This window comes from Fomitiporia mediterranea (assembly GCF_000271605.1).
Source record: "Fomitiporia mediterranea MF3/22 unplaced genomic scaffold FOMMEscaffold_5, whole genome shotgun sequence".
Taxonomy (NCBI): domain Eukaryota; kingdom Fungi; phylum Basidiomycota; class Agaricomycetes; order Hymenochaetales; family Hymenochaetaceae; genus Fomitiporia; species Fomitiporia mediterranea.
In genome coordinates this window covers 2,359,234-2,380,680 of record NW_006760390.1, presented here as the reverse complement: position 1 = coordinate 2,380,680, position 21,447 = coordinate 2,359,234, and the positions used below count along the sequence as shown (strand labels likewise).

At 46.8% G+C, this 21,447-nt stretch overlaps 9 protein-coding genes across 9 annotated transcripts; 6 read left to right on the top strand and 3 right to left on the bottom strand.

The window, feature by feature from the left end:
• The first annotated feature begins 163 nt into the window (after positions 1-163).
• Positions 164-1,939, top strand: FOMMEDRAFT_19502 (homoserine O-acetyltransferase). The gene is made up of 3 exons (XM_007265776.1): positions 164-368; positions 432-605; positions 690-1,939. The coding sequence occupies exons 1-3, from the start codon at positions 181-183 to the stop codon at positions 1,753-1,755; spliced, it is 1,428 nt and encodes a 475-aa protein (XP_007265838.1). The 5' UTR covers positions 164-180; the 3' UTR covers positions 1,756-1,939.
• Positions 1,940-2,139: 200 nt separating this feature from the next.
• Positions 2,140-6,548, bottom strand: FOMMEDRAFT_106792 (cytoplasmic dynein heavy chain 1). Its single transcript, XM_007265775.1, has 11 exons — positions 6,525-6,548; positions 6,047-6,466; positions 5,710-5,976; positions 5,202-5,657; positions 4,574-5,146; positions 4,353-4,519; positions 4,219-4,296; positions 3,463-4,167; positions 3,280-3,399; positions 2,791-3,231; positions 2,140-2,736 (listed from the first exon to the last, which is right to left on the bottom strand). The coding sequence occupies exons 2-11, from the start codon at positions 6,333-6,335 to the stop codon at positions 2,302-2,304; spliced, it is 3,531 nt and encodes a 1,176-aa protein (XP_007265837.1). The 5' UTR covers positions 6,336-6,466; positions 6,525-6,548; the 3' UTR covers positions 2,140-2,301.
• A 369-nt stretch (positions 6,549-6,917) lies between these two features.
• On the bottom strand, positions 6,918-9,194 carry FOMMEDRAFT_146241 (uncharacterized protein). Its single transcript, XM_007265774.1, has 5 exons — positions 8,881-9,194; positions 8,537-8,803; positions 8,028-8,483; positions 7,403-7,969; positions 6,918-7,350 (listed from the first exon to the last, which is right to left on the bottom strand). The coding sequence occupies exons 1-5, from the start codon at positions 9,167-9,169 to the stop codon at positions 7,283-7,285; spliced, it is 1,647 nt and encodes a 548-aa protein (XP_007265836.1). The 5' UTR covers positions 9,170-9,194; the 3' UTR covers positions 6,918-7,282.
• Positions 9,195-9,553: 359 nt separating this feature from the next.
• FOMMEDRAFT_106791 (uncharacterized protein) lies at positions 9,554-11,743 on the top strand (the record flags this gene model as incomplete). The annotated part of the gene is made up of 8 exons (XM_007265773.1): positions 9,554-10,398; positions 10,453-10,463; positions 10,558-10,565; positions 10,626-10,904; positions 11,071-11,102; positions 11,176-11,255; positions 11,337-11,348; positions 11,416-11,743. The coding sequence occupies 8 exons, from the start codon at positions 9,554-9,556 to the stop codon at positions 11,475-11,477; spliced, it is 1,329 nt and encodes a 442-aa protein (XP_007265835.1). The 3' UTR covers positions 11,478-11,743.
• Positions 11,744-12,260: 517 nt separating this feature from the next.
• Positions 12,261-14,614, top strand: FOMMEDRAFT_19497 (uncharacterized protein). The gene is made up of 10 exons (XM_007265772.1): positions 12,261-12,285; positions 12,366-12,390; positions 12,426-12,447; positions 12,581-12,632; positions 12,704-12,772; positions 12,851-13,104; positions 13,321-13,711; positions 13,858-13,889; positions 13,992-14,071; positions 14,218-14,614. The coding sequence occupies exons 6-10, from the start codon at positions 12,851-12,853 to the stop codon at positions 14,289-14,291; spliced, it is 831 nt and encodes a 276-aa protein (XP_007265834.1). The 5' UTR covers positions 12,261-12,285; positions 12,366-12,390; positions 12,426-12,447; positions 12,581-12,632; positions 12,704-12,772; the 3' UTR covers positions 14,292-14,614.
• A 506-nt stretch (positions 14,615-15,120) lies between these two features.
• FOMMEDRAFT_121841 (uncharacterized protein) lies at positions 15,121-17,445 on the top strand (the record flags this gene model as incomplete). The annotated part of the gene is made up of 8 exons (XM_007265771.1): positions 15,121-16,005; positions 16,063-16,073; positions 16,177-16,184; positions 16,243-16,569; positions 16,724-16,746; positions 16,849-16,928; positions 16,998-17,009; positions 17,080-17,445. Coding segments are annotated over 8 exons (1,405 nt in total), but the record flags the coding sequence as incomplete, so codon positions are not given.
• A 392-nt stretch (positions 17,446-17,837) lies between these two features.
• Positions 17,838-18,979, top strand: FOMMEDRAFT_27984 (NAD-binding protein; the record flags this gene model as incomplete). The annotated part of the gene is made up of 3 exons (XM_007265770.1): positions 17,838-18,237; positions 18,298-18,503; positions 18,563-18,979. 3 exons carry the CDS (start codon positions 17,838-17,840, stop codon positions 18,977-18,979), a joined length of 1,023 nt encoding a protein of 340 aa, XP_007265832.1.
• A 45-nt stretch (positions 18,980-19,024) lies between these two features.
• FOMMEDRAFT_19490 (uncharacterized protein) lies at positions 19,025-19,965 on the bottom strand. The gene is made up of 3 exons (XM_007265769.1): positions 19,512-19,965; positions 19,253-19,426; positions 19,025-19,180 (listed from the first exon to the last, which is right to left on the bottom strand). Exons 1-3 carry the CDS (start codon positions 19,632-19,634, stop codon positions 19,124-19,126), a joined length of 354 nt encoding a protein of 117 aa, XP_007265831.1. The 5' UTR covers positions 19,635-19,965; the 3' UTR covers positions 19,025-19,123.
• A 310-nt stretch (positions 19,966-20,275) lies between these two features.
• On the top strand, positions 20,276-21,434 carry FOMMEDRAFT_19489 (uncharacterized protein). Its single transcript, XM_007265768.1, has 3 exons — positions 20,276-20,888; positions 20,953-21,105; positions 21,170-21,434. The coding sequence occupies exons 1-3, from the start codon at positions 20,359-20,361 to the stop codon at positions 21,309-21,311; spliced, it is 825 nt and encodes a 274-aa protein (XP_007265830.1). The 5' UTR covers positions 20,276-20,358; the 3' UTR covers positions 21,312-21,434.
• Positions 21,435-21,447: the final 13 nt, after the last annotated feature.

The following is a 21,447-nucleotide window of genomic DNA, read 5'->3' as shown; positions in this document are numbered from 1 at the left end:
GAGAAGAATGAATATAACGAGATGAGACCATACTGGATGATCAGCACATCATCGGCTAGCGCCGGCCTCCTTGTGAGTGACTCCGTTCCGCTAAGCTTAAATTTCTCTCAGCTATGTATAATCTCTTGCTTTTCCTTGTCCGTTCCTCGCCCGCTCCTGATACCCCGTCTTTGCACCACCATGACCAGCCGCTATGCCAAATTGATCGACCAGAAATATTTTATTGCACCGGCTTTTACCCTCGAGTCTGGTGTTACCCTCCGTGATGTACCTGTTGCGTACAAGACTTGGGGAAGGCTCAATGAAGAGCGGGATAACGTTTTGGTTATTTGTCATGCGTTTACTGGGAGCTCCGATGTTGAAGACTGGTACGCCTATCTTATTCTACCGCTTGTAACGAGAGAAAGGGAAAAAATTGACTTGCGAGACAGGTGGGGACCTCTAATGGGTCCAGGGAAAGCGTTCGACCCGAAGAGATACTTCATTTTTTGTGGAAATGTCATGGGCTCGCCTTATGGCTCTGCGTCACCAGTGACTGTCAATCCTGATACTGGAGAACCTTATGGACCGGAGTTCCCTGCTACGACTATACGGGATGACGTTCGGTAGGTCATCGCTCATCGCATATATTCAGCTTTTTTCCATTTCATTATCCTAAAGCCAATGCTAATGCATCAAATATGCGATAGCCTGCATAAACTGGTGTTAGATCACCTGGGTGTTGCATCTGTCGCAGTAGTGATAGGAGGGTCCATGGGCGGTATGGCCGTCCTGGAATGGCCACTCTGTACACCTCCAGGCTTCGTACGACACATAATACCCATCGCTACCTCCGCACGACACTCCGCATGGTGTATATCCTGGGGTGAAGCTCAACGACAAAGTATCTACTCCGACCCTGCATATGACGACGGGTACTATACACTTGGTAAAGAACCTAACTCTGGCCTCGCTGCGGCGCGTATGGCGGCACTGCTGACTTATCGGACGCGGGATAGTTTCGAGTCGAGATTTGGGAGGAAACCGCAGAAGACGAGGGATGGTGAGGTGGTGGCTATGTTGACTCCGCCAAGGTCGCCTGTGGGATCGCAGGATGCGCTTGCTGCGCATAATGATGGACATAAAAACGCGAAGCCGCGTCCGTTACGCACCAGCAGCAATAGTACTGGCAATGCACAAACGTCAAGACCGATTTCACCTCCAACAGGTCCAGGCTCATCATCTTCATCATCGACTCCCGTTCCACCATCCTCATCCACACCAGTATCAAAACCAACCGTATACTCTGCACAGTCCTACCTCCGTTATCAAGGAGACAAATTCACCGCCCGCTTCGACGCAAACTGCTACATCCACATCACCCGCAAAATGGACACACACGACATCGCCCGAGGCCGATTCGACATCCAAACTCCAGCAGACGAATCCCGCGCCCTAGCTTCCATCCTCTCCACCCTCCCCCGTCGTGCACTAGTCATAGGCGTCCAATCAGACGGCCTCTTCATGGTCTCCGAACAACGCGAAATCTTCGAACACATCCCCGACGCCGAACTCGTCATCATCCAATCTCCTGACGGACATGACGGCTTCCTCCTCGAGTTTCAGCAGATTAACACTCATATTCTAAGATTCTTGAAGAGGGAGTTCCCGAGTTATTATGAGAAGGAAGACGTAGAGGAGACACCTGTTGAAGGATTTGAGATTAATAAGACCAGTGTGTTTGGAGAGGCGGAGGCGGATATCACGCGTTGGTAACATTGCCAATTTTCTTCGCCTCTTATTATTTTATTTTTTTGCGGATTTGGTTTGCATTTGTTCAACCCAAATGCATCAAGCCAACCGATTTTTCTCACTCTTTTCTTGCTTTTGAGGGAAAGAAATGCACGGACATCGGAAGCATGTACGCATAGCATTAAATCACATAGTAACCACAATAACATTATAATCTCTATCCTCAAAACCGGTAGTACGGAGAAAAAGAAAGAAAAAAGAAAATTATAGAAAGTCAAACATCTTGCATTATCGTCGTTAGAGGGTGTGGTATCCAGAGCCAAACGAAAGAAATACATATGCATATTAACAAAATGCGTGACGACAAAAAAGGAGTGCGAGCTGTTCCGGGGATAGGAAGAGCAGGATGGAGGGACAGTATATTGGGAGAAGAGAAGAGACAGTACTAGTTGGAAAGCCAATGTGTAGCTAAGTAGAACAACGAATGATAAAGTACTTCAAGTATGAATGTATGCATGTAAAATACCCATATCCATGTAGAACCTAAACATCAAATACCCAAACATTCACTCAGAATCTTCGAGGAGCTCCCTGCAGACCTTCAATGGAATGTTGCTCAAGCTCATGTCGCGCTTTGAGGATCTGCGCATGCATCTCCTTCATCGCGTTACCAAGCTTCACACCAAAGCGACTGAGGATATCGCGTTGCCAAGTATCGTACTTCGCATTGACGCGAGCTTGTACCTGCTCGTAATCAATTACGCAGGCACCGAAGGATCGTTGCGTCTCGGATGTGTCGAATGTCGAACGAGCCTTCTTGATCTCGGTGAGCAGTTGTTGCCAATGTGCGAGCGAGTCGCCTAATCGGTTAAATACGTATTCGGCTTCTAGGTCCCATAAGGACTGGAATTGAAGCCATTTCGCAACATAATCTTTCAATTGCTGCACTTTGTTCTCGATAAGGGCGAATGGTCGTTCCAGAGTGTTGTCGGTAAAGTGTGTTAGCTGTAGGTTTAGTAAGCATCCTTGACTGGCCGACGGAAGGTAAAGTTTGCTTACCAGAGACGTATATGTCGTTTCCGACACAGCACCAACTTGCATTTGGAGACCAATCTCATATCGCGAACTTTGTATCCGCTGTTGTCGACACACGACAGCCAGCCATTCGTGCAATTGCTTTATCCACGTCTGCCGAGCGTATTCGATAGGTGGGTCGAGGAAGATGACTTGGTTCTGTATCCGAATCTCGTGGACAATTGGCTTAATGACGAGATGCCCTTCTGGCAACTTCTCATCTTTCAACCTCTTATCTCCTCGTCGCTTGTTCGTGATATCGCGAAGTACAGATGACTGTGTGTCGTCCTCTGTTTTGTCAAACTCCGTGCACCATAGCTTAATAGTCGCTGCTAATCGAGCTAATAAGATGCCCTCGACACGCTTGTCGAGCTCTGCTACCCAGTGCTCGAGGTTTGCGTAGCCTTCCAGATTTAATTGATCAATCTAGGTCATTGTCAGCAATGAAAATAAATTAAGCGGGAAAGTCCTTACAGCTGCTTGTATGCGACTAAGGAGTGAAGCGAACGCTTCACGAGTATAAGGACATGTCGATAGATCTTCAACTGCACGGAGAATATCTTTGTATAGATCAATCAGATTGTTCGTCTTGTCCTAGAAAACCCAGTTGAGACATCAGTTGAACATCCATGGAGAATTCTGGAGCAGAGAACGAACCTGGAGTACAGAGACAACACTAGCGAATTCGCGCACGAACTGCACATGTCTATTATCCCGTCCATCGGCCGTAGGTACGTATCGCGCTGTATCGTACTGATTCACGAAGTAGTCCCATCGAATATTCATACCACGTGTAATCATACGCTGTGCGTCATTACGATACTCAGCAACAAGCCACTCAATACCTTTATTCTTCTCCACCAGGTCGAGTGTCTGGCCGTACGTTCGCACGGTCTCCATCAGGCTCACAGCATGTGGGTACACGCGCTTCGCATCCTTGGCCATATTCGTGATTGCATGAGGTACCTGGAAGTTCAGCCATAACAAGTTGCGGACCTCTTTGAACAGCGTAATAATCTGCGGATCGAAGTTAACGGCCAACTGATATCCACCACCACGCAGTTTGACAATCTCAAAGAGGCGACCATTAACACCCATGTCGCGACGATTAATATCGTGGAGCCAAGCATCGTATACAGGTCGAGTGTCCAGTTTCTTTCGAAAAGCGGAGCTCTCTGATTGGAGCTTCTGACCTTCTGCATAAAGTTCCCATCCCTTCCCAAAGACATCCTCTACGCGCTTCATGTATGTCATTAATTGCCGCTCAATTTGACGAGCCCATATTATCGCGCCTGCTATTGGTGGCAGATCGCGCATTTGAGACATGTGGTAGGCTTCAGAGAAACGGTATTGGGTTTTAAACTACATAAATATGTGAGTGGTTTATCAAAACAATCATGGCTTTGTGAATACCTTGTCATGAAGTCGCTTTATATCTTCCTTTACCGAGTCAATGAGCTGAGTCTGGTATTCTTGGATCGCTCCACGGATCTAAGAATATTTGTAATTAGTCTTGATAACCGCCGTCAGCACCCTCATCCATTCACCTTTGGTCGAACGAAGAGAGCGTTGAACTTGGAGAATACTCTGAACATCTCATTGGCATTTCGTGCCGTGCCTAATCGATCGCGTAATCTTGAAATAATTTGGTTCTCAACACGTGCGACTCGTTCGTTGTATGCATTCTCCGCAGTTACCCAGATTTCTGCACCGTCTAAATAACAAAGAATGAGCAACTACAGAAAAGGTGAAGGAGAAAAGGTCGTACCTGTTGATACATCTAAGATGTCGATACTCTTGATAACTTCATATGCTTCCTTCACCTCTTCCTCCATGTCCATTCCACCGACTTCCTTCCCAATGGCTCCAAGACCCTTCGTGGGTCCAGTCATCACAGCAAGCTGCTCATGTTGCTTCCGCCATTCCCGTAAATATCGCACTCGCTCCTGCAGTTTCGCATGTGCAGGTTGAATCTTAATGGGGATAAAACGTTCTGAGCGCTTACGCGTGACCTCACGCGCGACATTCGTGAAATCCTTGATTTCATCGTCCCACGTTCGGAAGATGGCCATGGTTTGCGACATCAGTCGCTCGAAGGTATCATAGGGTTGGTAAGCCAGGCGATGTGAAGTGAGTACTCGTAGTAGTTGGTCGTTGAAATCTCGAGAAATGGCTTCGACGAGTGGGAGAGCACGCCGGACGGGATAGGGAGAAAGCTTGAGCTTGCGATTGATGTGGCCACTGAATATGAGATTGATGGCTTCCTTGATTTTGTCAAGGTCCGGAGCCGAAAGCAATTCGTTGAGGGGGAAATCCTTCATGAGGATGTTGTATTTGTGAACTGAAATGATAGAGCTTAGAAATTACCCAAAAGAAAGGTACATAACAGGACACACCAATATCTGTCGCGTCCTTCAATCCAGTGTCTGCAATGAAACTGACTGTTGCACGGAAGCGCTTCGCGTTTCGTAAACAGTCCATCACCATATTCACTTCATCGCTTCGTAACTGCGTCTCAATTGCCTCTAGTGCCTGCTCCAAGCTTAACCAAAAGTTGATTTCTTGTGACGCAGTCCCAGACGACACGTCTCGCGATAGCTTCGTAACAGCCTGAATAGACTTGATCCATGTGTTTACATGTGCTTGTAAGGTATTAAGGAATGTCGAGTCGTTGAGAGTCTTTGAGGGAATGAGGGAAATATTCGGGCGAACATTCTGTCCCTGAGCCTGCTCGACCACTCGTTGGATGACGGGATGAACGATTAGGTGAGTTTCCGGGATCTCTACGTTTTGTTGAAGGTGGAGAAGTGAAAGCTCGAGTTCGGCGAACTTCTTCTTGGTTATTGGGATGCCTGCAGCTTACTGTTAAAGGTAGACCGTGTACAGAGACCGAGGTTTACGCACCCATTTTACTATCTCCGTCCTTTCCACCACCCCTTGCACCGACAAATGCCTCAAACCATGGCTTCACAGCTCCGCTGACTAGCGAGTGCAAGCTCTCATATGGAGTCTCGTCGCCGCCAAACAAGTTGATTACATGCAGTTGTTGAGGGAGAGATAGAAGCGGATCAAGAATTGCGCTGCGCTTGATGAGCACTATAGTCAGAACGTGGGCAGGCGAGTAGGTTAGGGACGACATTATATGGTAGCTATACAATGGGGGAGAATCATCTGTTCACATAGTCAGCAACTGCTTTGAGAATTGCATGAAATGATACATGGTATAGAGGACGCAACAAACCTTCCACCTCCTCTTTCTTCTTTACAACATATAACGGTGAACCACCCTCACTCGCAAACCGTGTCACGCGCTCCTCGAACTCCGAATCGAATATTTGATCTTCAAGCTCACCTTTCTCCGCACCGAATATGGGCGGAAGAAGAGCGAGGAGATACGAACGCATGAGAACAGGGTCAAACGTCGATGTGGGCGCAGTCGTTGGCGCGCCGTCTGGTAACACGTCCGACGATGAAAGCGCACCATTTGTTTGCGGAGACGGCGGAGCCCCGGGCACTTCTACTGCAGCCATATTGTGCGTGGTCTTAAATCAGATTTCAATTGACGCGTTCCAGCAGCAGCTCGACGTGTCTTCCCTTCGTGCGGTACGGTTGTGAAAGTAATTTACAGTAGGCCCTGAGTATCGATATCGTGTTTGTCCACCTGTCATCGATGCGAACATGAGCGTACAAGTGAAAGGTTATCACTTGTAATTGCATACCTGGGTATAGTCACAGTCGTCGTGCACACTGCACACTGTTGCAAAACGTCAAAGAGCTCCTGTCGTGTGTAGTAGTAGAATACGCGTCGGTCACATTCCGGATAAGGCAATAGTTAATAATCCGATAAAATACATCCTCCGCGGTCCGCCTGTCGTTGGACAATCGCGGATTTCAATGTAGCTCTAATTGAATTATCGTTGCTGTATTATATGTTATAGCGTAAGGCAGGTGTTGTTCAGGTGAATGCTCATAACAAAAGCCAATAATCTAAGCTATAGTACATAGTCACATTGTTTTATCTCAATAATATACAACAGATCATTTTGGAGTCTTTGGACATTGCATAGAGAAAGTTGTAAGAGCCTTGAATTTTTAGAAATCGATTTCGCCCAAGAACCTCCAATATCTTTGCCAAATTTCTTCAAGGCATGAGACTAATGACCTTTCAAACATCGGCCGCAGCGACCCACAAAGTGAAAATGCGTCCTCATCCTCTGGCAAGAGCCAGGCAAAGGCCGCAGCTCTGTGTCCAATATGTGGACGCGTGCTTTCCATGTGTAATAAGAAGGATTGGGGGTTGCAATACCGAAATGTATTAGTACATTTAGAAAAAGCAGTTTCAAAGAAGAGCAACTGTTGCTGTTTGTCGATAGAATGCAGAGCATATATTAATACTCAGACGGAGATCTCGAAGTGGTAGGTCTGTTCATTCGCTGTGAACGTTCAATAAGCCCAGGTCCGCTGAAATTGGGATAAACTAATGCTTGAGAAGAGCAACTCTCTCCTTGTATGCATTCATTACGGCTGTCCAGATTTTAGTACCCTCTTTAAAATCGTAAATACAAAATCTTTAAGGAAATGCAGAGAAATGTCATACCTGTCGAAACATCGAGGATATCAACCTTCTTGATGATTTCATACGCTTCCTTCACCCCCTGCATATCTATTCCAGAATGCTCATCCCTCATAGTTCCGGGACACAATTTGCGATTAGTCATGGTGGCAAGCTGATAATGCTCTCTCCGCAATTCTCGAAGACACCGAATTCGTTCTCGCAACTTCGCGTGTGCAGGTCGAATCTTAATGGGAACGAAGCGTTCAGCACGCCTACGAAGGACCTCGCGCGTAGCACACTTCAAATCCTTGATCTCATCATCCCATATTCGAAAGACATCCATAGTCTGTGACATTAATCGGTCGAAAGTGCTATACGATTGATCGGCAAGACGACTTGAAGCGAGTACACGGAGCAATGTAGCGTTGAAATCACCAGAAATGGCTTCGATGAGGGAAAGAGCACGCCAGACAGGATAGGAAGAACCCTTAAACTTGCGATTGAAGTGACGGAATATGAGTCTGACGGCCTTCCCAATTCCTTTAATGTCGGAAGCCGAGTATAACTCGTTTAGCGGAAAATCCTGCATGAGAGTGTTGTATCGGCGCGCTGAAATGTTAAATTGTTTAGAAAATTATCCAAAAGAAGAGTGTAAAATGCAACATACCCACGTCCATAGCATCGCACAACCCAGTATCTGCGACGAAGGCGGCCGCCGAGTCGAGCCGCTTCGCGTTGCGTAAACATTCTATCGTCATGTTGACTTCATCGTTTCGTAGCTGCCCATTAATCGCCTCCAGCGCTTGCTCCAAGCCTAACCAGAAGTTGATTTCCTGTGACGCAGTCCTAGAGGACACATCTCGGGACAGCTGCGTAACAGCCTGAATAGACTTCATCCACATTTTCGAATGTGATTCCAGCGTGTAAAGGAACGCCGCGTCGTTAAGAATCTCTGAGGGTATGAAAGAAATCTTCGGGCCGACATTCTGAGCATGAGCCTGCTCAACCACACGTTGAATGACGGGGTGAATAGTTAGGTGCACTTCTGGGATTTCAACGTTTTGATGGAGCAGGAGAAGCGACGACTCCAGTTTGGCAAATCTCTTCTTTATTATCGGTATACCTGTATTTCTTCATGTTGAAGCGAATCACAAACAAAAATTGAGTTGTACTCACCCAATTTACCATATCCATCTTTTCCGCTGCATTGCGCCCCGACAAATGCCTCATACCACGGTTTCGCCACTCTGCTAATTACTGAGTGCAAATTCTCATATGGTTCCCCGTCATCACCAAACAAGTTGATTACATGCAACTGTTGAGCAAGTGGTAACCTCGGATCGAGAATTGCACTGCGTTTGATGAGTAAGACGGTTAGAACGTGGGCAGGCGAGTACGTCAGGGTCGAAGTTACTTGGTAACGATAGATTTGAGGAGAATTACCTGTCCACATGGTTGAAAATTGTTCCAGATCTTCTGTGAGTGAACGGATCGTAACTAAGTAAGGGAGTACAACAAACCTTCTGCCTCCACTTTCCTCTTCACGATACACAACGGTGAGCCTCCCTCGCACGCAAACCGTGCCACCCGTTCTTCAAATTCCGCATCGAATACTTGATCTTCGAACTCACTCTGTTCTACTCCGAGGATGGGAGGAAGAAGAGCAAGGAGGTACGAACGCATGACTGTAGGGTCCAACGTAACTGTGGATGCAGTTGTCGGCGGCCCGTCTGGTAACATCTCCGTTGTTGAAATTGCTCCACTTGCTTGCAATGATAGCAGCACCCAGGGTGATTCTAGTTCAGCCATATCATATCATACAAAGTCGTGCGCTGGGCGTCTGTTGTCCTGCATTACGGAAGGCTCAAAGTATATGTAAGGTTGTAGATCACGCGCGCTAGTGTTTTCTATGTAAGGAAACGCTTACTATAACTAGACGAGACTTCCCTTCATGGTGTCGAATTAACACAAGGAACTACTTGATTAACTCTGCTAGCGCTGCAATGCCGGCACTACTCATATCTCATAATACATTGGAAATCCATTCATTGTTATGACATATTTATCTCGGATAGAGACTCAGGTACAGGCGTTGCGGATCTCAGTCCAACTTGAAACACCGCGCCGGCACCCACTGTATAGTATATATACCGTCATATTTTGCCTCCTTTCTCCACCCACCTCCCGCTAAAAATGGTCGCCACACTCATCCTCGATAGTCCTGAGGAGCTCATAGTGCACATCCTTGTTCGCGCAGAACCAGTTGCTGTCATCACTTTTGCCGAGACCTGCCGCGAGGCCCGCGCCTTCGTCTATGGGCAACACAACGAGCACTTCTGGCGTCGTCTCTTCCTCAATTCATTTGACGATCCTCGATACTTGTCCTCATCGAATACTCTCTGTGCTTCTGAGTCTGCCCCACACACTATTGATTGGAAGCATGTCCTCCACAAGCGCGTCTATGCTATGCGTATGATTCAAGAAATGACTAGTCTCAAAACTACGCTTTCTACCCTCATTTCCGTTGCAAGGAATGCAACACCGATGTCGTACCGACTCGATGAATTAAATGATCTCGCTTGGATTAAATACCTTGCTGATGGACACAGCGCACCCGGCTTAGATCCTTCCATCGATCGTGAATTGACCGTCGAAGAGGAGCAACACATAGCCAAACTATGGAGTTTTGTAGGATGGCGTGACAGCTTGCTCACCAAAGGCTCCAAAGGCTTGTTGCAAGTTCGAAACCATGCACGGGCGTTCGTCTACGACTTTCGCAACTATATATGCGAGAACCACTGGGGACCATTCATGGCTGACAGGAGTGGGCGTGTGAACTGGAAGCACATGAAAGCCATTATAGTCGTCATGTACAGCAATCTCGTGGACCTTGGCGAGCTCTGGCTTGACACACGCCCTTCAGCGCGTCTAGATGCTATACGAACCTACTCCGCACCCATCACCCGCACCGGCGATCGTCGGGATTGGGCGGGCGTCGAAGGGACTTGGCGTCGATATGTATGCTTCATGGACCATCGGTAAGTTTGGTGGTATGAATTGTAATTTCCGTTAGCTAAAGATCCGCCCGCTAGCGATCTGTTCAGTGAGTTCATACCGTTAACTTCGGATAGATGAGCGGTGATTCATCTGTTTTGGAAACCATTTGATTACGTTCGTGCATGTGCCACGCTTTCTAGCTTTCAATGTGAGCACATTCTCCGCTGCTTTTCGTCACATGGGTAGCTCAGAAGACCTTCTGATTCAGTATACGGCAGTAGCACATAACCCGTCATTTTTTGAAGGTGATGGATTCCGAGAAGCGACGCGTCTTACCGAACTCAATCTAAGAATAACGAGTTTCGATGACGAAAAGAAAGATGATTACACCAACTTTCCCAGCTCATCATCAACTACGTCCGCTGCAAATTATTTTCCAGTAATCCACTTTGTCGGCGAGTCGCGTGGTGAGAACGTTGAAGAATCACGAGTGCGCGGAAGTGTGCGCATGACACCCGACGGACACATCCGCTGGCGATTGATATTTGTATGTTCAGGTTCACATTTGTTGCTTTCCCGTATTCCTTTTCTCCTCGCTCCTTTTTGCTTCCAATTTTGTCCATTTCCTTCTGTTTCCCGTCTCCTTTCCTCCCACATAAGTGCTTCACTTCATGCTTCCCGCAGACTTGTTGAGCTGACACCGGATTCGCCAGGCGTCAATACACGATAGTTACTCACACTGGAGGTCAGTGGACACAGTCATCCGTTCAGTGAAACTTACCAAAAGATTCTCTTTCATTATTTGCGTCTTCGCGCAGTTCCGAGGGAATTCAAATCGGCGATGTATGCAGTGCCGCTGGTGTCGTGGGTACTTGGACGGGAGCGCATCATGAAGGAGGTTAGTGCACAGACTCACACACTGTTATAGCAGAGGAACGATACACGATTTAACCGTTTGATCATTCTGTAATTGATATAGGTGACCCTGTTGGTATGTCCCAGCAATTTCGAATTCAAAATCGATACACAGTTGACGGTTTAATTGATTAATGTGATAGGTCCGTTCTGGATGTGGAAGGTCAACGATGACCACCCGAGCCGTCCGACTAGAGATGATTAGTGACTTTCGTGTGACTGTTGGCACCCTGGAGAGGTTTTTCAAATCTTCATCGGATTCCTCGCTGATGACAACGATTGATTGAATGGCATGTTCCTTTTTCTCCTTCGGATTTTCTTGTTCCTCCTTTTCTCGTACGTTTTGGACACATATGCAACTTTAGCACATGGTGTGCTCTGTGCGGATTTGACTAAAGCCTGTTAGTGATTGGAAAGCTATCTATCTCTTTGTCATGGACTGCTCTGCTGTATTCTGAAACAGACTATAATTAATTAATGCGTGGCATGTTCTTTTCTTTTTCCTTATAGTAACTTTGTTTGGTGCATCCATTATAGTAATGTCAAATACAAGGTTTGTAAATAACAGGAGAGGTATTGAATTTGTTAGTGCTGCTGTCTACATGTTTATTGTTTTACTGGAAAGTGTGCTGGAACACTCTTACTAGTTGGCTGGATTAATACACAGAAATGTGTCGATAGCAGTACCAGTGTTTCGCTTGCGTTTTATCCTATTCTTCATATCTGCAGCATAAAATCAATTTTGTCAAATAAAGATAGAAAGGCATTGGTCCATCCCCACTAACATCTTAAAGCTAACTTTACGCACATCTCACAATGCATTGTAAACGACACCGTGCATCTGACGTACTTATGCAATGAAATACTATCATGTCAGGGACCCAGAGTCAGACTTTCCCGGTTCCCAGTCTAAATGCCGGCACCCACTATACTTATATTTACTTTCATATTTTGCCGAATATAGTCTTTCTCCCCCGCTTTCCACGAGCAATGGCTGCCACATCCATCCTCGACATTCGTAAGGAACTTTTAGTGTACATCCTTGTCCACGCAGAACCAGTAGCTGTCATCTGCTTTGCTGAGACCTGCCGCGAGGCCCACGCTCTCGTTTATGAGCAACACGAACACTTCTGGCATCGTCTCTTCCTCAATTCATTTGACGATCCTCGATGCTTGTCCTCATCAAATCCTCTCTGTGTTTCTGAGTCTGGCCCATACAATATTGATTGGAAGTATGTTCTCCACCAGCGAGTCTATACCATGCGTATGATTCGAGGAATGACTAGTCTCACAACCGCGCTTTCTATCCTCATTTCCGTTGCAAGGAATGCAACACCGATGTCGTACCGACTCGATGAATTAAATGATCTCGCTTGGATTAAAGATCTTTCTGGTGGACACAGTGCACCCGGCATGGGCACCTCCATTGATCGTGAATGGACCGTCGAAGAGGAGCAACACATAGCCAAACTATGGAGTTTTGTAGGATGGCGTGACAGCCTGCTCACTAAAGACTCCAAAAGCATGCTGCAAGCTCGGAACCATGCACGGGCGTTCGTCTATGACCTTCGTAACTATATGTGCGAGAACCACTGGGGACCATTCATGGCTGATAGGAGTGGACGTGTGAACTGGAAGCACATAAAAGCCATTATAGTCGTCATACACAGCAATCTCGTGGACCTTGGCGAGCTTTGGCTGGACACACGCCCTCCAGCGCGTCTAGATGCTATACAAGCCTACTCTGCACCCAACACTTGCAACCCCGATCCTCAGGACTGGGCGGGCGTCGAAGGGAAATGGCGTCGATACGTATGTTTCATGGACTATCGGTAAGTCCGGCGGCACGGGTTTCTCACATTCCGTTAGCTAAAAATCCATCCACCAGCGATCTGTTGAGTGAGTTCTATTCTCGAGGTTCAGATAAAGGGACTCATCAGTCCTGGCGCCTACTTGCCTCCGAATCACTCCGATTGTGTGCGTTGTACACTATCTAGCTTTCAACGTGAGCACGTTCCCTGCCAATCTTCGTCACATGGGTGGCTAAGAACGAATACTGCGATTAAGTACTCGGAGGACCCATATAACCCGTCTTTCTTCGAAGACGATGAATTCCAAGAAGCGACACGTCTTATCGAGCTCAACCTAACAATAACGAGTTACGATGAAAAGAAGAATCCTTCCGCCAGATCTCCGGGCTCGTCATCACGTGCCTCCACCGCGTCACTGCGCTCTTTATCTGCACCATCCTCGCCTTCACCGCTCTCTGCTCCGAGTGGCTCACCTTCTACTGGATCTGGCCTCTCAAGCATCGCGAAGCAACTTCCTCCTGTAATCCACTTTGTCGGCAAGTCGTGCGGTGGGAACGGTAACGAATCACGAGTGTGCGGAACTGTGCGCATGACACCCGACGGACACATCCGCTGGCGATTCGTAAGTGTATGTTTGGGTTTACTTTTACTCTCCCGCTTTTTTTCGTCGTTTCCCTTATTCCGTTCTGCCCTTTTCCATCCCCTTGTTTCCCACATACCTACTTCGATTTATGCCTGTCGCCGAATGGACGAGCTGACACCAAGAATCACAAGGCATTAAGATACGACGGCCACTCACAATGGAGGTCAGAGGATACTTTCATTCAATCAATAAATCTTTCCAAAGGGGAAAGGTCTGGCTCCTTTCAGAGTTCACTGACTTCAGTTCCTTTTGCATCTCCATACAGTTCGGAGGGAATTCAAATCGGTGATGTATGTAGCGCCGCCGGTGTTGTGGGTTCATGGACAGGAGCGCATCACGAAGAAGGTCAGTGAACATTTAGAGAAACAAAGTAGTGATTATTGTGTTTTATCGTTCTGTTTTTAATATAGATGACCCTGTTGGTAAGTCCCAATATTTACGGCTTCAAAACCGATACACATTCGACGATTTTAATTGGTTAATTATGATAGGTCCGTTCTGGATGTGGAAGGTCAAGGATGACCACCCGAGTCATCTGCCTGATCAGCGTCTTTCAAGTGATTGAAAGCCATCCCTGGGGAGATTTTTCGAATCTTCATCGATTCGATTTTTTAGTTGACAACAGCGATTGATTGCATGTTATATTTCTTTTAGCGCTCAAACCATCTTGTTCCGTCTTTTCCCATCCGCTCTGGATATATATGCAACTTTAGTACTAGGGAGGGTTCGACTAAAACTTGTTAATGATTGTTTGGCTATCTATCTCGTTGTCCTGGTCTGCTCTGTCGTATTCCGAAATGGATTATGCTTATCTAGTGCACAGATGATTCTTCTCTTTTTCCTTATAGTAACTTTACTTGATGTATCAGTTTGTTAGTTTTGTATACAAGGCTTGTAAAAGAACAGCGCCATAGAAGAAGATTAGTGGTGCATATGCATCCTGACGGTTTATATAAGACATTACCATCACAGCAGGAAATTGATCATGAGTATGGCAAACATATTCTAAACTTGACACTTAATATCCAATTGGAGGCATGCTTCAGAATAAGTTTTAGCATTTGACGTAGATCATATTCTAATATGCCTGTCGTATCTGTCAATAACAGATCGATAAATTTGTCGAATAAGGAAATATATTGGCTTATCCTGCTGCATACACATCTCAAAATGCATTGAAAGTGTGTCTTTAGTCGATATGAGATTTGAGAATTTTGACTGAAATAGTGTCAAATCATTCAAATGCTATCATGTCAGACTCTGAGTCAGTCATAGATATCCAGACTCCGGCTCCCAGTCTAAATGCCGACCCCAACGTCGTATTATTGGACTTGGTCACTCAATACCGCTCATGACTGACTTCCTCCGATACTGACCGTACACCTCACAAACGGAATGGCTGCTACCTCCATCCTCGACATCCCCCAGGAACTGACGGAGCACGCTCTCGTTCATGCAGAGCCCAGCGACATCGCAAGCTTCGCTCAGACATGTCGAAAGGCCCGCGCTCTCGTTTACGAGCAGCCCGACCAGCACCTTTGGCGCCGACTCTTTCTGAAGCATCCATTCGACGACCCACGGCAATTTTCCCGTCCACACTCTTCCCTTCTTTCTGACTCTGGTTCTGGCTCTGGTCCGAGCCCCGGCTCATGCTCTATTAACTGGAAGCAGGCTCTCCAGCAACGCGTCTATGCAAGGCGCATCATTCAAAAAATGACCAGCCATCCTCCGGAACTCGCAACTGCACTCTCTGCTCTCATCTCAGTCGCAAGGAATGTACCACCGATGTCGGATCAACCCGACGAATCAAAAGACCTCGTCTGGCTCAATAATCTTGCTCGCGAACACAATGTATTCGGCTTAGGCGGCTCCTCTGACTACAAATGGACTTCTGAAGAGGAGCAGCGCATAGCCGAACTGTGGAGTCTCATCGGATGGCGTGACAGCGTACTCAGCAGAGCCGCCGAAGATCTTCTGCAAAACCGGAACCGTGAACGGGTATTTGTGTACGATATGCGCAACTATATGCGCGAGAACCACTGGGGGCCATTCATGGCGGATAATAGCGGCTGCGTCAATTGGAAACACATTAAAGCAATCATAGTCGTCATCTACAGCAATACCATAGACCTCGGTGGGTCATGGCTAGAAGCACGTCCTCCGTCGCATCTAGATGCTGTCCGCGTATACTCTGCGCCTAATCATCATACACGCGATCCACGGGATTGGGCGGGTGTGGAAGGAACATGGCGTCTGTACGTATGCTTCCTGGACTATGGGTAAGTTCGGCTGTAGGGATGTTTTCGATTCCCGTTAGCTAAAGATCTATCCACCAGTGATCTGTTCAGTGAGTTCTTTTCTTGAGGCCCAGCTACATGCGCGGCGACTTATCTGTCCTCGTGCCCATTCGCCTTCGAATCAATCCGATTGCGTTGTACGATACTATTTAGCCTTCAATGTGAGCACGTCCTTCTCTGGTTTTCGTCATATGAGTGGCTCAGAATCTTCCGATTCAGTATACAGCGGAAGCGCATGACCCGTCTTTATTTGAAAGCTATGGATTCCAAGAAGTAGCACATCCTGTCGAGCTCAAACTAAGTACAACTGGTTTCGGCGAAAAGAATGACATGTCGACACGCTCCTTCTCTGCACCTCCTTCGACCTTACTGTCCTCTGCCACGGGTGGCTCATTTTCCGTTGGATCTGGTCCGGACAGTATTATGAATCAACATCTAGCAATCCACTTTGCTGGCAAGTCGCTCAGTGCAAATGGCAACGAATCACGATTGCGCGGAACTGTGCGCATGACATCCGAGGGACACATCCTTTGGCGATTCACAAGTGTATGTGCGGGTCTCCCCTTGCTCGCTGATATTTTCTTCTCACGCGCTTGCTTTACCCAATTCCCCCTTTCCTCCCCGCCTCTTTTTTCTTTCCTCATGAGTGCTTCACTCTATACCTGTCGCTAAATTGACGTGCTGACACTAATTTCTCAAGGACGACGGTCAAGCGCAGTGGAGGTCAGTGGATACTTTCATTCAATCGATAAATCTTTCCAATAGAGAAAGAGCCAGCTCCTTTCAGAGTCCACTGATGACAATCTTCTTTGCTTCTTCACACAGTTCGGAGGGGGTTCAAATCGGCGGTGTATGCAGTGCCGCGGGCGTCGTCGGCATATGGACAGGAGCGCATCACGAAGAAGGTGAGTGCACATCTGGAGAATTGAAATAGTGATTTAATGTGTTTGCTTATTTATCCGATATTAATGTAGGTGACCCTGCTGGTATGCTTCAACCATTTTTGGCGGGTTTCAATACCGATGCACATCTGATGATTTAATTGGTTCATTATAGGTCCGTGCTGGTTGTGGAAGGTCAAGGATGACCACGCGAGTCATCAACATAGTTCTTAATGTCCATGGTACTGAGAATTATCTCTGGAGAGAGCGTTCGAATCTTCATTGATTTTGTCGCTGGCGATAACAATTGACTGGAAGGCATGTGTCTTTTCTCCCTCTTATCATCCTGTTTCATCTTTCTCTTGTGTCTTGGATACATACACAACTCTAGAACTAGGTATGGCTTTGATTACAACTTGTTGGTGATAGATTGCGATTAATTACGGCGTGGTAGATTATTTTCTTTCTCTTGCAATAACTTTGCTTTGGTACATCAATTGTGCTAATTTTATATATTATTTTGTAAATACTAGAGAATGTTTTATTACTATTACATCTTGACCAGTTATTGAATGTTTAAACTTAATTTTCTCTCGGTATCCTTATACTGTAGTTGCTGAATTAATCAGAGAAATATGTCGGTTAGCTCTTAGTTGTATCGATGTTTTTACTTATGTTTTATCCTATTTTTTATACTTACAATATGAGAAAAATTTAAGAAAAACAAAGGATATGCGACATGTTAGTCACAAATATGGATTGTAAATAAATTAAATCTTACTCATGGGTTCTCACCCATCAAAGCTGTAGCAGAAAAAGAAATGATTGCACAAAGGAACAACCGACGTGCCGATCATTTCATGTGCAAGCCTATCCGATCAAAAGATTCTCAATTATAACACTGATTGCAAGTGACAGGCAAGCGTGGCAAGGATGCCTCTGAGCTTCTCATACCTCTCTAACCTTGTGCGCAACAACCCACTCCTAGCTTCCGTCTCACTCTTGTCGATTCTATTTTTACTACGCCGGCAACATCGTCCAAATAAACGCCAGACGAAAATCCCGCTGAATGAAGAACACGTCCTTATCCTCGGTGCGAGCTCGGGCGTGGGCCGCACACTTGCAGTACAGTATGTTCAGCGTGGAGCATACGTGTGCATCGTAGCGCGCAATAAGGAAGGGTTGGAAGGGACAAGAAGGGAATGCCTTGGCGTGAGTGAGAGCATGAGCAATTTGAAAGGAGAGGGAGAAGCGGAGAAGAGGGTGGTTGCGGTGGTTGCTGACTTCTCGGACGCAGAGGGTATGGCAAAGGTTAGGGAGAGGATACAAGCTGGTGAGCATATTTGTCGGTGATGGAAATCTGGAAATTTCTGATAAAACGCATATTCGTTAGAATGGGGTCGTCTCGATACACTTGCTGTCATAGCTGGCGTGTCCTCGCTCAGACCTTTACTCGAGACCACTGGGATTGAGTGTAAAGAAGGAAGAGGTTCCTCGTTTCCAGATGCTGATGTAGAGGGCGTTCGGACAGGCCAACAGATCGCTAGTGCAGCAATACAAGGAAACTTCACCGGACCTCTCACAGCTGTCCTTACTTGTGTGAGTCCTCGCATTTCATTATTTGTTGACTTCTCGCAAATAGTAATGTCAAAATGCAGATAGCCTTCCTAGAACGCACCTCTCCTTCACCCTCAGTCCTCCTCCTGTCGTCTGTCGCAGCAGTCACGCCAGCACCGACTCGCACACTCTACTGCGCAAGCAAATCAGCAGCACTCATCTTATACCAATCACTCGCAATCGAACACCCAAAAGTGCACTTCACCTCAATCTTACCCGGGACGATAGAAGGAGCCTTCCGTGCCTCTGCAGTTGACGGTGGTCTGGTACGCGAATCAGATCCAAATCGAAGTGGTTTGAAACGCGAGGTCGTTGCGCGCCGGTGTATACAGGCCGTTGATAGGCAGGAACGCGATGTGTTCATGCAAGGATTTTATCGTTTCGCTCCTGTGTTGTATTACTCGCTATGTCCGGGGCTTATTGAGTGGGTTGCGAGTAAGAAATATAAATATACATGACATCTATTCATCGGATTTTCTTTTGCAATTAATCTCGTCTGAGATGTGGGATTGAAAATGTTCATGCATTGGTCAAAAGGAATTGAGGAATATTGATACATTTAATTGCTCAATGGAGTGCATTAAATATGAACTGCGATCCCTTTACTTTCGCATCTCCTTCTTTAAGTCCTCCTTCGCCTGAGTTGCCCCAGCCGAAGCCTACATTGAAGAAAAGCCACCGTTAGTCAAACAAGTCTCCGTCGCCACATCAGATCAGAAGTCAGTACGAACCTGGTTAGCCTTCTGTTTTGCCACCTCACCCGACTCGTTGGCTTTCGTCTTCGCAGTACCAGCAGTCTCTTCAGCCTTGGACTTTGCAGTCCCGGCCATGTGTTGCGTCTTCTCGGTAACTTCTTCGCCTTTCTCGAGACCGTGTGCGAGTGTCTGCCCGACTTTTAAATTAACCTATACGAAAAAAAGAAAAGGAAAAGAGGTTGAGCTTTGAGCATCAAAAATATTAACGTCGGAATAGCGAGGACGGATTACTAACATTATGTGCAGCCTCTTTAACCTTCTCAGTTACCGTCTTGCACGCTACGGGAGATGCGTGTAATGATCGGGCCGCAACGACGGAACGTCGAGGAACAGCAGCAGATAGAGTCGTGCGCAACATTATTCTTTGAGGGTACGTATACGTGTAACAGAAGTATCTCGAAGAAAATGTGGGTAGAAAAGGCAAGTAGTTGAAGTAGACATTATATTGAGGCTGGACTGGGTTATGAATGAATAGAGGGGCGGGGATGACGTCGACGATGATGCTTATGGTCGGAGCGTCAAGTCAAAGCTAACTCCATCGACGATCTCTATTTCTCGGGTACTTTACACGTGCGTATGTGAGAGAATCTTCAATTTCACAAGGTAGCTGGCAGAATAGCAATGATGTTTGATATAGTTGAATGTATGAGCCACTCAGTCAAGCACCTCCCATCGCCATTCGAAAAACAACATGGAAGGCGCTCCGGCTTAGTTGGGCTCTTTGGTAGGCTTTTCGTTCTCTCCTAAATGACCAAATACCCTCCGGCCATGTGAAGACTGAGAGTTGCGCCGACGTACGTCGAGCGCTGGATGAGGATGCATTTGAAAAAAGAACGAGCATGGCCCTTTTGAATTTAGGAAGTATTCAGGGCCGGCGAAATGAGTACCGTAGGTCACTGGATATGACGTAACTACCTCCGTAATGTTCCAATGCCGATCCGCGCATACAGACAGCACCTGATAACTGCAGCTCAGCGAGTCCTCAAAGCCAGGGTCACCATAAGACTCAAGAGAGAAAGATCTCGATTGGAATGCTCACCCGTCTTCGTGCTCTCGTCCATCACCTCAACCATAACCGCACAATGGCGTCAACAACGACCTCCCAAGGCGTCCAACGCGTAGTCAACTCCAACCCCGCCTGCTGCTCCATCCCGCCCGTCCAATCCAACTACGTACCCAAAGGCACATACACCTCTTTCGCAGGTTTTGATTCAACATACGTCACCGGCCCACCTACATCCTCCATCGCTATCGTCAACGTATTCGACATCTTCGGCTTCTGGCCACAAACCCAACAGGGCGCAGACATACTCGCCCAAACCCTCAACGCACGCGTCGTCATGCCCGATTTCTTCGCTCCCGACAAGCCATTCTTTAAAGAGAAGTTCCCCCCGCAAAGTCAGGATGATAAGAACGACTTGCAAGCGTTCTTTGCTGGCCCTGCCAAGCCTGACAAAGCGGTTGAAGGGTTAGTAAGAGTTGGTGAGGAACTGCGTGCACAGGGAGCGGAAAAGGTCGGCGCGTATGGACTTTGTTGGGGAGGGAAGGTTGCTATACTTACTGGGTCTAAGGAGAATACTCCGTTTGACGCTGTTGCGACGTTCCATCCTGCGTGAGTTGCATGACAACATACTCATATTTGCTTTGTTTCGCCGAAACTCATTCGACACGAATAGCATGCTCTCTGCGGACGATGCAGACAACCTGCGCGTCCCCCTCGGTCTATTCATCTCAAACGACGAACCCAAAGCGGAGTACGACAAGATGATCGAGAAACTCAAGCAGAAGCCCTATGCTGACAAGATTGCATACAAACACTATGCTAACATGTATGGCTCCTCTCATATTCGTATTCGTCTCAAAACCATGGCTGATTATTATTATCGGTGCTAGGTTCCACGGATGGGCAGCAGCACGTGCGAATCTCGAGGACGAAGAGAACAGAAAAGAATTTGAGGACGCATATACAAACCTAACCGCCTTCTTCAAGAAAGCTTTTGAACGTGACCGCGGCGGTACCGAAACACGCGTGTAATTCGCCGTGGAGAATCATATGATATGCCAGTCGAAACGGTTGTCCCTCCCAGGAACGTTTCATGTATAATCAATCAAAATGTAATAGTACATTCTTCTGATATATATACAAACTGTTGTACTTGAAACTGACATAA

Excerpts from the sequence above, each read along its gene's own strand:
- FOMMEDRAFT_146241 (XM_007265774.1), bottom strand. The coding sequence starts at position 9,169 with ATGGCTGAACTAGAATCACCCTGGGTGCTGCTATCATTGCAAGCAAGT. Across the intron at positions 8,804-8,880 it reads GAGGAAAGTGGAGGCAGAAG|GTAATTCTCCTCAAATCTAT; the intron begins GTTTGTTGTACT and ends CCATGTGGACAG. Across the intron at positions 8,484-8,536 it reads AGATGGATATGGTAAATTGG|GTATACCGATAATAAAGAAG; the intron begins GTGAGTACAACT and ends GAAGAAATACAG.
- FOMMEDRAFT_19490 (XM_007265769.1), bottom strand. The coding sequence starts at position 19,634 with ATGTTGCGCACGACTCTATCTGCTGCTGTTCCTCGACGTTCCGTCGTT. Across the intron at positions 19,427-19,511 it reads TTAAAGAGGCTGCACATAAT|GTTAATTTAAAAGTCGGGCA; the intron begins GTTAGTAATCCG and ends TTTTTCGTATAG. Across the intron at positions 19,181-19,252 it reads CAAAACAGAAGGCTAACCAG|GCTTCGGCTGGGGCAACTCA; the intron begins GTTCGTACTGAC and ends TCTTCAATGTAG.
- FOMMEDRAFT_106792 (XM_007265775.1), bottom strand. The coding sequence starts at position 6,335 with ATGGCTGCAGTAGAAGTGCCCGGGGCTCCGCCGTCTCCGCAAACAAAT. Across the intron at positions 5,977-6,046 it reads GAAGAAAGAGGAGGTGGAAG|ATGATTCTCCCCCATTGTAT; the intron begins GTTTGTTGCGTC and ends CTATGTGAACAG. Across the intron at positions 4,520-4,573 it reads CATCTTAGATGTATCAACAG|ACGGTGCAGAAATCTGGGTA; the intron begins GTACGACCTTTT and ends TTTGTTATTTAG.
- FOMMEDRAFT_19489 (XM_007265768.1), top strand. The coding sequence starts at position 20,359 with ATGGCGTCAACAACGACCTCCCAAGGCGTCCAACGCGTAGTCAACTCC. Across the intron at positions 20,889-20,952 it reads GTTGCGACGTTCCATCCTGC|CATGCTCTCTGCGGACGATG; the intron begins GTGAGTTGCATG and ends CGACACGAATAG. Across the intron at positions 21,106-21,169 it reads TACAAACACTATGCTAACAT|GTTCCACGGATGGGCAGCAG; the intron begins GTATGGCTCCTC and ends TATCGGTGCTAG.
- FOMMEDRAFT_19502 (XM_007265776.1), top strand. The coding sequence starts at position 181 with ATGACCAGCCGCTATGCCAAATTGATCGACCAGAAATATTTTATTGCA. Across the intron at positions 369-431 it reads AGCTCCGATGTTGAAGACTG|GTGGGGACCTCTAATGGGTC; the intron begins GTACGCCTATCT and ends CTTGCGAGACAG. Across the intron at positions 606-689 it reads ACTATACGGGATGACGTTCG|CCTGCATAAACTGGTGTTAG; the intron begins GTAGGTCATCGC and ends AATATGCGATAG.
- FOMMEDRAFT_19497 (XM_007265772.1), top strand. The coding sequence starts at position 12,851 with ATGTGCGAGAACCACTGGGGACCATTCATGGCTGATAGGAGTGGACGT. Across the intron at positions 13,890-13,991 it reads GACGGCCACTCACAATGGAG|TTCGGAGGGAATTCAAATCG; the intron begins GTCAGAGGATAC and ends ATCTCCATACAG. Across the intron at positions 14,072-14,217 it reads AGGAGCGCATCACGAAGAAG|GTCCGTTCTGGATGTGGAAG; the intron begins GTCAGTGAACAT and ends TAATTATGATAG.